General features: G+C 45.2%; 1 protein-coding gene across 4 annotated transcripts in view; it reads left to right on the plus strand.

The window, feature by feature from the left end:
* ccdc85cb (coiled-coil domain containing 85C, b) overlaps nt 1-13,979 on the plus strand; it is a 43,089-nt gene that overhangs the window by 22,755 nt on the left and 6,355 nt on the right. The window contains exons 2-4 of one of the 4 annotated variants that reach the window (XM_070987696.1): nt 6,264-6,343; nt 7,577-7,618; nt 11,960-12,064. In XM_070987696.1, coding sequence (XP_070843797.1) covers nt 6,264-6,343; nt 7,577-7,618; nt 11,960-12,064 — 227 coding nt within the window. Of the gene's footprint in view, nt 1-6,263; nt 6,344-7,576; nt 8,049-11,959; nt 12,065-13,979 lie in introns of those variants that run through there. The other 3 variants (XM_070987694.1, XM_070987693.1, XM_070987692.1) reach the window with 3 other exon arrangements.

Here is a 13,979-nt window from a genome sequence, read left to right on the forward strand (position 1 = left end):
CGTCTTTTTGAAGCGTAATCCATTTGGCACTTTAACTTTCGCACTAGTCACTCAGCATGGGTCTCCTCTCCTCAAGCATGAAGTAATACAGAGCTGTTTTCACATGCAGACGTACACACACTGAAAACAACACGTCTTACTACACACACATGCACACTTAAACACACACCAGAGAGTGCGTGGGGAGGTGAGGCGTTCTCTCTCCCTTAGAGCGGGTGCCATGTCTTGTCAGATGGGGTTAGCTCCCCGCCAGCTGATGAGCCAGTCTAGCCTTTGAAGCCCTTCCAGGGGCCCGTGGTTTACGTGCTTGGGTTGCCAGGTTCTGCCATCCCCCTCATTAATGCAGCATGGGTGCTCACTTAACTTGTTCGTCTCTGTTCCTCTGGTCGGCCTGCCCTGGCTTTGACCGAGCGCTGGGCAACCGAGCTGAGGAGGTACACACACACACACTTGCATGCAGGCCAAGCACATGCATGCATGCACACACATGCAGTTCATACTGACATGCAGAAAGGGACGCAGCTGTAGATGCAAGTGCAACAGACCCTCGCAGACATGCAGTACTTACCTAAAACTGCCTACGCTCACACATATGCACACATCTTTTCACAGCTCTTCTTTGGAGTGTGTTGGTATGTGCAGCTTGCTTAGTGGAAGTTTACATTCCAGCAAACCCTTTCAAACCCTTCAGCCGAGACATTACATTAAAAGATAAGATAGAACTTTATTTTTCCCGTAGAAAATTTCAACAGCTACACTACAAAGTAGGAAAGAATTGCGTTACATTCCTCAAACTCATTGGTTGGGCCTCATCCTGTTCTTGTAGAGGTGAAAAATACAGTTTTGCATCTTTTTAAAGCGACTCAGCTGGAAGCATTAGAAAGTCAGCTGGAGGAAACAAGCAGTTTAATCACGTTGGGCACGAGGAAGATGTGATCTTCACTATTTCCCCCAATTTTATAAACTGAATGTTATTTGCAAATCTAATGTAGCAGCAGTGAAACCATTTCTTTCCCTTAAAGCCTGCTCGCCTGACTGGCACCAACGTCTGACTAGAAGCAGGGGTGCCTCTCTCCTTTGTTTCTTTTTCTCCCTTCACATCCCTTTTCCCTCTGTTTTTCGTCACTCCCTCCCTTTTTCCAGTTTTTTAAGGTGGGCCTCAGTCAAATCCTCAGATTTTTCCTCGAAGGTTTTGGAAGTTGCTGGTTAATGGGGATGTTTTTACGTAATGAACTAGACTTTCTGCAGCCAGTGAGGTCAGATTTCATGCTTTCTTGCTGTACTTTGACTTGGGTGTTGGTGCAGAGAAAGGAGAGAGAGAGACTGTAACTGCTCTTTCTTCAACATCTTGAGGTAATTGACCCAACCTCCTGCCATGAGCACACATACACACATACAGTATAATCACAGATGGGTTTAAAAATCCCCTCTCTCACACAAACCCTCTTGTTTGCTCTCCCTCCCACACACACACACACACACACACACACACACACACACACACACTCATCGTAGATCCCCAAGCAACCCACATGGATTCCCTACCTTACAAATGCAGCACATAAGCGCTCATTCACACTCCACGCGCACACATACACACATCGCTGAGAGAATATCTGTGTCTCTGTGCTAAAACACTGCGATACAGCTTTGAATAGGAGATGAAAGCAAGAGCCGAGCCAGGAATAATAAAAGCAGAGTGATTTCAATTCACTGCAGGCTTCTGTAGGCCATGGGATCTGACTTGAAAACATAAGGGAAGCCTGGTCCTTTTTAACCGAACAGTTCCACCAAAGCTACTTTGATGTAGCAAAGACCTTGGAGTCAACAGCGTGGAGGCTGGTTTTTGCTCTAATTGTAACATTTCTGTCAGCATCAGCTAAATGCCCGGTGTAAATTTGTACACGTGTGGGCTATTTTTAGACGTCCTAATTTGTGCAGCACCCCTTTACCAGCATGCCCGGCTCCATGCTTTCAGCCCGCACTTCCCTGTTTGCTGCTAAAAGAGTGGCCTGCCTTGACCTCCAATAAACTCACCACCCACACTGCCCCCATACTGGGAGATGAAACATATATAGACAGAGCTAGAACAGATGTAGAGGTGGAAAGGCAGAGACTTTTTGAAAATATACCCAAATCAGCAGAAACCAATGGCTGACTGGATTGGTAGGAAAGAATGTCAGTAAAATGTAATGTGCATAATGAGTTGTCGTTAAGGAGCTTACACTGGTCCTTTCAAGAAGCCTGTGATAGATTTGAATAAACTAAACCAATCGAAGGTCCATTTATAAGCTTTTCTGCTCTTTCAACCACATCACAGCCTTCCCTGGCGGAGGGATTTCTATCCACGACAACTGAGCGAACTCCATCCACCAACGCGTCAACACAACACCTTCTTGTGCAGTTTTACCTCTGCAGGCTTCATTCCAAGTGAGCGCAAATCTGAAAAACCCTGCAGACGATGCGATGCTGCGTGACTGTGGCATGGTGCTGAAGCAAAGTGAGCTGTAGTGGACAGATGGGGATAGTTGGCTAGTTTGAAGCACAGTAGGACACAAAGACCCAGTTGAGGTCATGACCTGATTGCACCAAGTTTTGGGGAGCTTGGCTTTCATTCTGCAAAAGCAATGAGAAAACAACCCTCCCCCTCCAACAAAAGTTGAAGTTGACCCGTGGACCCGTCTCCAAAACACTTGTATACTCTTTACGAGCAGAAAATGAATACAATGGACGGGGGAAGTTAAAGCAGAGGGATGTAATAAAAGCAGAGGGAAACGGGGAGCGGAGCGCAGTTAAGGAGGGAGTGGCCGCTGGAAGTGGGTCACAGCGGCACTGACGTGATGCGATGTGACGCGCGCGCGGGGGGGGCGGGGGTGGGGGGCGGCCTCGCGCCCTCGCGCCCTCGCGCCACTGTCTGCGTCACCTTTCTGTCCCGCGTGCACACAAACACACACACATGCTCTCACAGTAAGAGCTCTCACATGCTCTCAATTCACTGGGTAAACAACACTTGTGCAGAGGTATAAATAGCTTACTTGTGCATTGTAAAGACGAGGTTCTCCCTTCTGTCTTCTCCTCTTGCTCTCTCTCTGTACTGCTTCCTGCTTGGTTGGACACTTTTACTTTGCTACTGCTCCACAGCATCTTGTACTCACTTTATCAGCTCTTGGGATCGCATTCAAGTTATGCATAAGTAATAATGGCCTCTCCCTGGATGCTTGTTGTGTATAAAAGAGTGGATGCAGGGCTGAGTTTTGCAGGGTAATTATTTTGGCTTCGCTGTGTGATCCCCATATGATCTGTAGCTTTTACTCCAGCTTCATGGAGGAGTGCTGAGGAGAGTATGAGAAGCCGGAGGCATGGAGGGGATAAAAGGATGGAGGAAGGGCAAGGGAGCCAGGGAGCCACTTTAATTGCCTGACCCCCATCTCCCACCAGGATGACTCTGTGGAGCCGGGTGTTAAAGAGAAGGTGACTGCAGGATTCTCCTTGTGGATCCCTGCGGCTCTGTGCTTGTGTGTAGTGTTTGGGTGTGTGTGTATGGGAGGTGTCCGGGCGTTTTTGTGCATGCTGTGTGTTCCTGTGAACGTTCCCACGGCAGATCTGCACGTATTTAAGCAGGACCACTTAATCATGTCATGTGTGATGCCGAAGTGATGCGCTCTGAGATTTACCATAACCCCCCTATAGCACATCAAAGGCTTAGAGATGGGGAGTGGAGGGGAGAGCGGTGGTATGTGCAGACTGTTCATGACAGTGGGATTCCTCACTACAGGCCAACTCTGGGTTTCTCTAGTCGAATAGAGCACGTCTGAGCTGTGAAATCAGTATTTATCTTTGATTGCTTATCTTGATTTTTGTTTAATTAGTTCTAAGGAGATAAAAAAAAATAAGCCTGACAGACTCAGATGACTTTTGAGTTTATTGGATTACTGATGGCGAGATCTCAATCTCTGTAAGTAATCTAAATATACACAGCACTGAGGGGGTAAAAAAAAAGAACAAACATTAATTTTCCATCCTCCCTGTCTTTCTGAGGCTCCTCTTTTTGTTGTTTGAGTGCTGCTGATGACTGAAGGCTGAGGAGTCTTCACCCTAATCGGCTTGAGATCTGGCTGCAGGTCAGGCCAGCAGATGAATCCAGATTAGAGGGTCACAAGGCAGGAAGAGAGGATTAGCAGCTCTGGCCACGGCAGTCGCCTCCTCTAGCTGTCCAACCAGCCAACTGACAGCACTGTCTGCACCGGCCCTCCTAAAAAGTCAAGTGGCTGGACATGGATAGGCCCGCAGGCCCTGCTGGGGCTACTGGCACTTACCCCTCTTTGCTCTCTGGTCTTAGGAGAAGGATCGGTTTTGTACATGTGAAAACAGGTGTTTTTTTCTGTTTTAGTCCTGCTTTCACCTGATTTCTCCTCACAACTGTCTTGTGTGCGTGTGCAGTTCTGTTTATATGCAGCTGGTCCAGTGTATTAATGATATGGAGCGTTTGGACTGAGGTGAGAGGACAGGCTCGGTACTGAGACAGCACACAGCAGTGGAAATCGTTATTTGTCCTCCACATAAAGCCAGATTTTATATTAAACTGTTAAACTGGACACAAGGCATATATATGGCTGAGACATCATTCTCAGGGAGAAGTTAAGCTACATAAGTTAACTGGGTTTCTAGTTTCGGATGATGTTTAAGAAGTCAGGGTCCTGCACAAAGCTGACCACAACCTTCTGTGTCAAGTCTATGTAAACATACTGTATGTTCACCTATGTGTGACACAAGGATGTAGCTATTGTCTGTGACTGTGTGTGTCTTTGCAAACCTCCAGGCTGCCAGTGCTGTGTATATCTTTGATATTGGATATCTGAGGAATAGCGCCCCCTGGTTGCAAAGTGCCTCTCAACTTGGTAACATTACAGCAGACTGGTGAGACATGTAAGGGTCAGTTAGATATTAACAAAGTAAGGTCAGAGTTACCTCATGGATGCAGCAAGCTGTGATTTTGTGTGTGTGTGTGTGTGTGTGTGTGTGTGTGTGTGCTTGTGTGTGTGTTGTACCCTACAGAAGTGACTTCTCATCTGCATCTTTACCCAATCCAGCCTTTTCATCAGCAGCCTCCCTGTCGGCTTTGTTGTATCTCCCCATCACATGCTCTGTCTCTCTGTACCTCCACTTAGAAAACAAAATAAAACAAAGCTGTGTGCGCAGCGCCGCGCTCCCAACTAGTTGCCGGAGTGTGCTTCCTGTGCGCACCTCGGCTTTGAACGCACTGTAAATTAAATATGCCTTTTTAGATAACAGGCACTGTGCCACCCACTGAGTCTAACTGCACCTCCGCTCCTCACACAGCTCCTGTTCCTGGTTTGAACTCGGTAGAGTTGATTCATGTTGACGCTGAATGCCGCTTTATCAGGATCCACGATCGTTGAGGGAATCTCTGTGGAGCAATTAGGCCGTGCTTAGATTGTGTGTCAGGTGTATACAATATGAAGGCTGTTTGCAGCAAATATCATGAAATCTAATGGTTTTTTTTTTTCAGGATGAATGAGTGGCGCAGGAGAATGTGGGCCAAACTGGGAAATGGCCCCAGTCACATATGAGGTCAAAAGTTAGGTCAAGCACTGCTAATCTGGGTGGGAACGCTCAGTGCTTGACCCCTGACATCAGGCTGCAACTATTTTTTTAGCACATGAGGGCTTTGTACAAGGCAACACACATGGCACATGGATTTGTAGAGTAGCACTCATTGTAGTTAACTTATTGTTTGCAGCTTTTCAAAATATGAGGATTTACAGCGTCTCTCTGATTTTATCTTTTGGTTTTTGACTTTTGGTTGATCAAAACAAGCAATCTGACATGTAACACAACATCACGTCATCTCTTAGAGTTATTCGTGACCTTTATTTCTCATTAGATTAATAAGTTGATTTATGGCTTAATACTCTGAAAACAAATGAAATTTCCATGATGCCTCTGCTCTACTTTCTGTTTACAGCTAATTATCAACTGCGAGCGTGCTAGGATGCTAAACGCAGAAGCTGAACATGGTCAAACATCAGATTGTTAGCATTATCATTGTGCACACGCTGATGTGATGTGAAACCTCCTCATTTGGAGAATGAGTTTCAGGGGTCTTTCAAAGTGCACAGTAACTTTTCGAGCACTATGCGGTCATTTCGCTCCCGTAGCCGTGCCTTCCTGTTTTCCATTCGAGGTCTTTGAAATGCTAACCACCTCTCCTTCCCCTCTTTTCTCCTCTGTCTCTCCTCCAGATTCCTCCTCCAACTACATCAGGCAGCTGGAGACTAAAGTGCGGATCCTGGAGGACGATAACAATAAGCTTCTCTCACAGGTGAGGTGCACACACGCAGACGCTGTGCATATTGTGCATGCAAAGTTGCACTAGCAGCCCAGTCCAACGCTATTTGAACTTGTACCCTCACAGAACCGCTCTTGTGCAACTTCCCAACTCGTCCAAAACATGTGATAGGCAGCTGTGATGAGATAAAGTGGTTGCCTGATGCCTCTGTGAAGCCACCCCCTCACAACAGCCTGCCTGTTAGTTGGAGAATATGTTTATCCATGTTTAATTCATGGGGAGTCAGTAAGCTTCAGTAGCGAGCAGTGATGTTAGCCCCCGAGGCGAACTGTTGGAGCGGAGGAGAGATGAGAGGAGGAAAGAGGAGGGGGACGAGGCATTAAGTGACGGTGACAGAGTAAAGCATTTCTCCCAAAGTTGACCTTGCTCTGACTTCTCCCAAATTTGAGGATGGAGGTTTGAGTGAGTGGAGGTGGGAGTGCGAGAAGGAAGGAGGGTGGATTTCTGGTCTGGTTCATGAGGAGTTCACATGTCAGTCTGCAGAGGTGTGTGTTACACACACTCCACCACAGACGGTGTAAACGTAAGAATTGGTCGTGTTAGCGGGATCGAACTGTGGATCACTCAAAGCTGTGGCTCTTTAGTTATTAGTTCATATTCATGCATGATATTCTTTTACATATCGTCTGTTCTGTTTTATCATGTGGTTCAGTTCATTTGAATGCAAGTCAGGCTGCACACACTCCGAGCTGGACTTTCACAGTTTAAATGGCTTTTTGATTCCAGGCCTTTATCCTTTTTAAAGTGATTTCTCTCTCCACGCTTATCTCCCAGCAGATTCACATATAGGCAGAGAGTGTAGGCTGGGATCGCTGATACGAAACCTGCAGTAAATGAGCCTCATAATTAGCCCTTAACTGCTCCAATTAGGTGCTACACATTGTCTCACAGCAGTCAAGACATATAATAGAGCCTGCGTCTTAAAGTCCAATAATAGTCCTGAGTCACAGTTGAAGTCATGTGTTATTTTTCTTTCTGTTTTTGCAGTGGTAGAACCTGCAGTACTGATAGAATAACTCTGTAAAGTATAAGATGATTGTGTTGCCATTAATCAGAATACTGCTCTGTGAAAGCATGAAGGTCTTTTTGTTTTTCCATCTTGAATGTGGAGCCTGGAAGAATTCAGTTGCTACCATTGCTGTTAATAATGGCTAACCATAGACAGTAATCAAATGATGAACCAATACACTGTGTTTCTCTCCCTAGGCTTATAGCCGGTATAGTTTATCACAGATACAGACGAAAAAGGTAACTCTCAGAAACGTCACTGTTTGTTGGCTCCTCTGCTGGTTGAGCCTCCTTTGCCTTTTCTCTCTTTTATCTGTTCGGTGGTGGGACTTTTTCACAGCTTTGAGCTTGTTGCTTCCTTGTATGCGGAGGGTGGACACAATAAAAGCAACGCCTGTACAATGCCAATGCACCCCGTGGCAGTAGTGTTCACTGGTATGATGCCCACTTTCACACAGGTGCTGAATCAACTCTATGGTTTATAGTTTTGGGCAATACAATTTGACTAAGACTCCTGAAAGTCTCTTTACCAGGCCAAGAAATATTCTGCATATAACTCCCTGAAAAACCACAATTTCTCTATTTTTAAACTTTGTTCTTTGTACAGATTTAACAAATAGTAGAGAAGATTCATCTGCTCATCTAACTCTCATCAAATGAATGAGTGTCTTTCTCAGAATGTCAGAATATGTATTCCGGGCCATATTCAGGTACATGGTGTACCTAATATTTTACCTGCCAGTGCAGCTTCAGACATGCCATAGACCTGAGTCACCTGTGTGACAGACTGTCAGTGTTACAAGCCTAAAGGAACAGGATCGCATTACCTTGTAGGGGGGCGTTGCTTCTGTGTCCAGTCCTTGATATGCGCTGCTAGCATGCTATGCTAATGAATGAGCACAGGTGGCCCTGCTTGTATGTGGCCTATCTTGGCATAAAGCCTCCCTCTGTCCTTGGAGCTGTTTCGCAGAGCACAGTCAGTGTTCGGTGCGAGGTACCTCAGGTGAATGAACGCCACATTGTGCTTTGGTGCATAAATAACACACGCTTGTCCTGGCTTGTCGGGACGTCTGGTGCGCTGAATAATTAAAGATGCAGGGGCAACACAGGTAGATCCAGGTATCTATAATGCATGGCCGACAACTGGTGTGTGAGAGCAACTGAAGAATGAATGAATGGAGTTAAAAGATACTGTCTTGATGCTTGTGTCATGAATAAACTGTCCTTTAAATTGTAAGATGGGTCGTGAATACATAAGTGTACTCCACTAAATAATGGAAAAAATAGAGCTGGAGTTTGCTATTTAATGCGACTCTTATGCAATAACCCAGCAGGTGGAATTGTTACAGAGGATTAGTCGCCTCAATGGACATATTGCCAAACTTCCTGTGTTATGAAAGTGGCCCAGTGGAAGTTGCGTGGAGCCTGAAGGAAACAATAGGCTCTTACTGCTGGAATGCTGACCCTCCAAACCAGCTCGGCTGAAATATTTTACTGTACTCAAGGGAGAAGGGAGGGAGTTAACAACAAGGTCCCACGGTAAACATTAACGAGGGCCTACACAGCACAGGTGTGAATACAATGAGAAAAACAGGTGTGCGCTCACATGCACGCCCACGCTCATACTCCGACAAGCCCAGCCACATGAGTGCACGTGATTTGCTCAGTAGCTTTTCTCCAACTCCCATGTCTTCCAGCCGTTCTGTATCTCTTTAAACTCAGTGTTAGACACTCTGAGGCGTTCACATGCTGAGCGCAACTCTGTGAATTTAGTGACTGATATGACCGATTCAGGTGACACCTCATCCGTTAACTGCAGCCTAATTGAACTCATTTTGCGAAAGTGGACTGCAGTAGGGTCTAGTGGACTTGAATGATGAAAGAGGTTAATGAAGAGTTTCCAATATGACTGATTGACTGACTGAGAAAGATGGATTGGATTTTAGCTATCATCTCTACTATAGCTTGCTAATTCAGGTAATGTTTTCTCCATGATGTAGTTAAAAATGCTCTCTGTGGGTGACTTCATGTTTTCAGCTGGCTCTTGATGGCTGCGTTCATCATATTGCGCTGAAACATTGAGGCTAAAGCTGCAGTCTCAGGCATAAACTTGGAGAAAAATAAAGAATGTGCCCCTAGTATTTTAAGTATGAGAAAATATTGGCACAGGTTACTCAGACTGAATTGATTGCACTCAAGGAGCGCTGCTGTCCTCGCTACCCATTTGTCAAGGTGGCATCACCCCTGCCCCTCATAACTCAAACAGGAAACGATGTGTGACGTCCACAGCTTCTCCCTGTCAGCACCAAGAACACTGTGATGGATGGATAGACGGAGGGGCCTCAGTTTTAGCCAAGAAGACTGCAGAGGGTCAGCTGTCCCCGGCTGTCATGCAAACAAATAGCTTTGTTGGTCTCAGCGGTCAAGGTCAGCTCAGGAAGGGAATGAAAAGTCCAAGACGTGTGTCGGTTTGTGAAGCTCGATTCAGCCTAAGAGGAATATTCTTTAGATGATGGAGGCCTTGTCAGAAAACTGCATCTGCTCTTACTAAGTCTTCTTATTCGGTTGACAGATGTGTTCATTTCATGGATTGTGTGTTTATGTTTCTCCTCCAGATGTGACATTTAGTGCGTAGCTTGCCGGCAGACACAAAACCCGGAGAAATGACACAGAGATGTTCGCGAAGGTGCAGAGTTGAGGGCATGAATATGGAAAGCTGAAGGATACAAAGTGCCAAGGGAAGGATTGTGAAAGGTTAGAGGAACACTGGCAGGATACTAAGCTCAGGAGGAGTGGAGCGGAGGGGGAGTATCAAAGGACAGAGGAGACAAGGGGAATGCTGATTTATGTGTGCGCAAACTGTGTGTGACCGTGCACCTGCGTGACACACACAGAGATAATGCAGCGGCAGACCATACAGCACGACGTCCACAGCGTTCACAGGCACACCCCCAACAGCTCATTGGTCTATTTACTGCCCGAGTGCTCCCAGGCGTCACATGTGTTCACACACCACGCCTTGCGCAGAGGGAACGCTGGTGCGTGACAGGAGAAATGTCATAAGGAGCCGCGCTGTCGCCGTGTTCCTGCCTACAGAGAGAAGCTAGGCCGCCTACCGCCCCCAGGAACCAGTGGTCTTTGGCTGCTAATGAGGACAAATCTTAGGAACTCTGTCCCGGCGTAGCGGCCCTCGATGATGACGCAATGCGATACCGTCCAGCACACTGAAGTGCCATTTATGTAGCAAGCTTCAACAAATAAAAACATGCTTTGCAAATAAAGTGCTCAGAGCAAAGTGATGAGGAGAGTGCAGGTGCAAGTGTAGGCGGGGGACAGAACCTTCTTCATCTGCACCATCGCTGAGCATCACTTAATATATACACAGTTGAGCCTGACTGATATATTAACATGTATATGACTGGATGTTGGCACTGATCTTCCAATTCAGTTCAGTTCACCTGTGGTGGATTCAGTCACATCAGTTATATCCTGGGAACTTAAATATCTTCTAGGTTCAACAAGTGAGCAACTGTAGAAAACTGGGCCAAGGATTTTCTTTGGTAAATGACTAAAGCGTGACACATCTGTTCTTTTCAGGCCAATGTGCAAAACAGTTGAGCGAGAGTGATAAAAGACCTGCGACTCCTGCAAGGGCGTCATGATTATGAGTATTTAAAAAAATAAATGCCGTCATACAGCTATTCATGGACTGTCTCAGGGCAGCTGATACAGCCAAGTATCATCTGCATTACTTTTTATCCTTAAACAACCTTTTAGTGCACTCTGCAATAACTCCATCTCCACTAAGTGCACTATTTCACACTTCATGCAGCCCTAACCGAAGCACTAGGCAACCACTGCCTACACATTTAGCAACATTCAGTGCAGATTTGTTTAGAAAAGGCACAAATGCAAAGGTTGAGAAGAACTGATATTGAATCATTCAAATAATCCTTTTTTTAGTGCTATTTTATTTTATTTTTTTAAATCCAGCCCTTGTCTCTTTACTGGCAGCATTCTTGTGCATATATTTAACTGTAATTCCTCTCAATTCAACTTAAATAGTTTTTTATTTACTTGCTATTTACATAATTTACTGTTATATTTACTGTTAAAATCATCTTTAATAATGGTGGCAGGTTATTGTTTGATATCCATAATTCTTAAAAAAAAACAAAAAACACACATTAATGGGATCCTTATTGAAAACTCACAAATATCAATACCAATACTGGCCTCAAAAATCCAGTGTCAGCCAGGCTCCACTCAAATGTTTTTGCATTACAGTAAAGAAGTGTGTCAGCTAATATGTACTGTTACGAGATCTTTGTAATTCTCTTGATTTGTCTCATTATCTGCCTCAGAAATCCAGCATCAGTTGGGTGCTAAGACAAATTTAGGTTATTGCACAGCTGTACATTTAAGTAGTTGTGATACAGAGTGATGGATGTATGGATGCATTATCTTTTTAATATCTTTATATTTTGGGTTTTGGGTTAATCATTTAGATTCAGTGGCATGCAGTGAAGCATGGACTTGAAGCCTAAATCTCTGCTTTTTTTGTGTTTGTGTTGTGCTCAGCAGTGTAACCCAGGTGACCTTCGCGCCCTGAGGAAGGGAATGACCCTCTACCACTCAGAGTCCCAGCTGTCCTCACTGCCCCAGCGCCAGGACGCCATGCACATGGTCAGTACCCAGGAGGCTAACACACACACAGAACCACAAATATAAAGACAGACACAGAGGGGTACACACTCATACCTAACCGCTTAGACAGTCATAGCCACAGATCAACACTGTGATGCTGCTTATACAAGCGGTTACGTACAGAGACAGGGTTTAATTGCACACAGACACACACACACACACACACACACACACACACACACACACACACACACACACACACACACACACACACACACACACACACACACATATAATTGCTGGGAAGACTGTGCCAGTGCCTCCACAGTCAAGTCAGCTCTAATTCACTTTACTCCGAACTCTACAATTATACCTCCACAGGCAACCTCACTCTCCCTTACACGACAGGAAGTGAGACACACACACACACACACACACACACACACACACAGAGGAAGAAAGAGAGAGGCAATAAAAAGAAAGAGTGAAAAGAGAGAGTCGGGGTGTGAGGGGGATGAGGGAGACTGGAAAGAGGAAGGAGGAGGAAGAGAAGCTAAGAGAGACAAGGATTGAAAACGAACATGAGTGAGCCTCTTCCTCCCGTATCCTCTCTCCTCAGCTCCCGTCCTCCTCCCCGGAGCCTGTTTGAACTGAATCCCACTATGAAAGTAATAATCCTCTCCAATCCAGCGCCACCCCTGACCCTGCCAGTGTCTGTGCAGGGGAGGCTGGGTGATTGTTTTCTGACTGCTTAATGAAGGTCGGGGCTGGGCTGTGCCACTAACCAGAGCGCTAAACCTGTGTAAAAATCAATATTATGTTTTAATCAGAGGTCAGTGCGAGACATTCAGAGCCATCCTGTACCTTTTAAGCTCGTGGGTCACACCCGCCTCTGCATCAGTCCATGAACCTCGACCCAGGGGGAGGTCTCTCCCCGTGGGGGGAAGGATAAACTGCAAATTATCTTGATGGCTGTCTCCCTGCGTTTAATTTCACCGCGCGGGTTCACATGAAACCAGGTCATGATATTGGCTTGAGGTGTGAATGTTTGCACCCTGTCAACATGACCTTTGATTCAGTCATTCTGCCTCAGACTGGGAAGTGGGAGTGGATTTGCGTGACTACATTTAGTTTGATTCAGTCTGGAGTTGGTTGCATCACCTGTTTGTAAGTTCAAACTTAGCCATGTTATAACAGTTAAGTGGAGTGATGTGTGTCACTGAATTAAAATATGTCACACTGCATAAACTAGTTCTTACGTAAACATTACTTGTTCCTAAATATCCTCAAGCAAATTCTAATAATGTCAAGCAAAATGACCAAATGTGATTGGATAGGTGGCGTAATCTCACTTTACTGCATGGATATTTCTAGCTCTGACACGCATGTTATGTCTCTTTATGCACATAAAAATAACATTCATATTTACATTTGCAAAGTTTTGCCAGGTACGTTTAAAGGAACAGTTCAACATTTTAGGAAATACACTTATTTGCTTTCTTACTGCGAGTCAGGAGATTGATACCACACTCCACAGCCAGTGTTCAGTTAGCTTAGCTTAGCATAAAGACTGGAAACAGGGGGAAACCACTAGCCTGGCTCTGCTCACGGGTAGCAAAATACTCATACTAACACCTCTGAAGATTACTTACTGACATTTAATATCTTGTTTGTTTCAATCACACAAAAAACAAATGGAAAACAAATTCATGACAGATGTTTTTTTTATGTTTAGCTCCATGCAGAACTATTTGTTCTCCAATATGATACTGGGAAATCAGCTACATGCGGCATAAACCAACTTACTCTCTTGATTCATGTCCTCATATTTTGATGGTTTTCTTCACGTGACAACTCTGTGGAGATGCTAAACTGGATAGTGATCGATTGACTGCTTTCTAATGTGGCTGAAGTTCATCCGTGGGCGAGAGAAAGCCATTGTTGGAAGATGGGA

The sequence above is a fragment of the Chaetodon trifascialis genome, chromosome 19, assembly GCF_039877785.1.
Source record: "Chaetodon trifascialis isolate fChaTrf1 chromosome 19, fChaTrf1.hap1, whole genome shotgun sequence".
NCBI lineage: Eukaryota > Metazoa > Chordata > Actinopteri > Chaetodontiformes > Chaetodontidae > Chaetodon > Chaetodon trifascialis.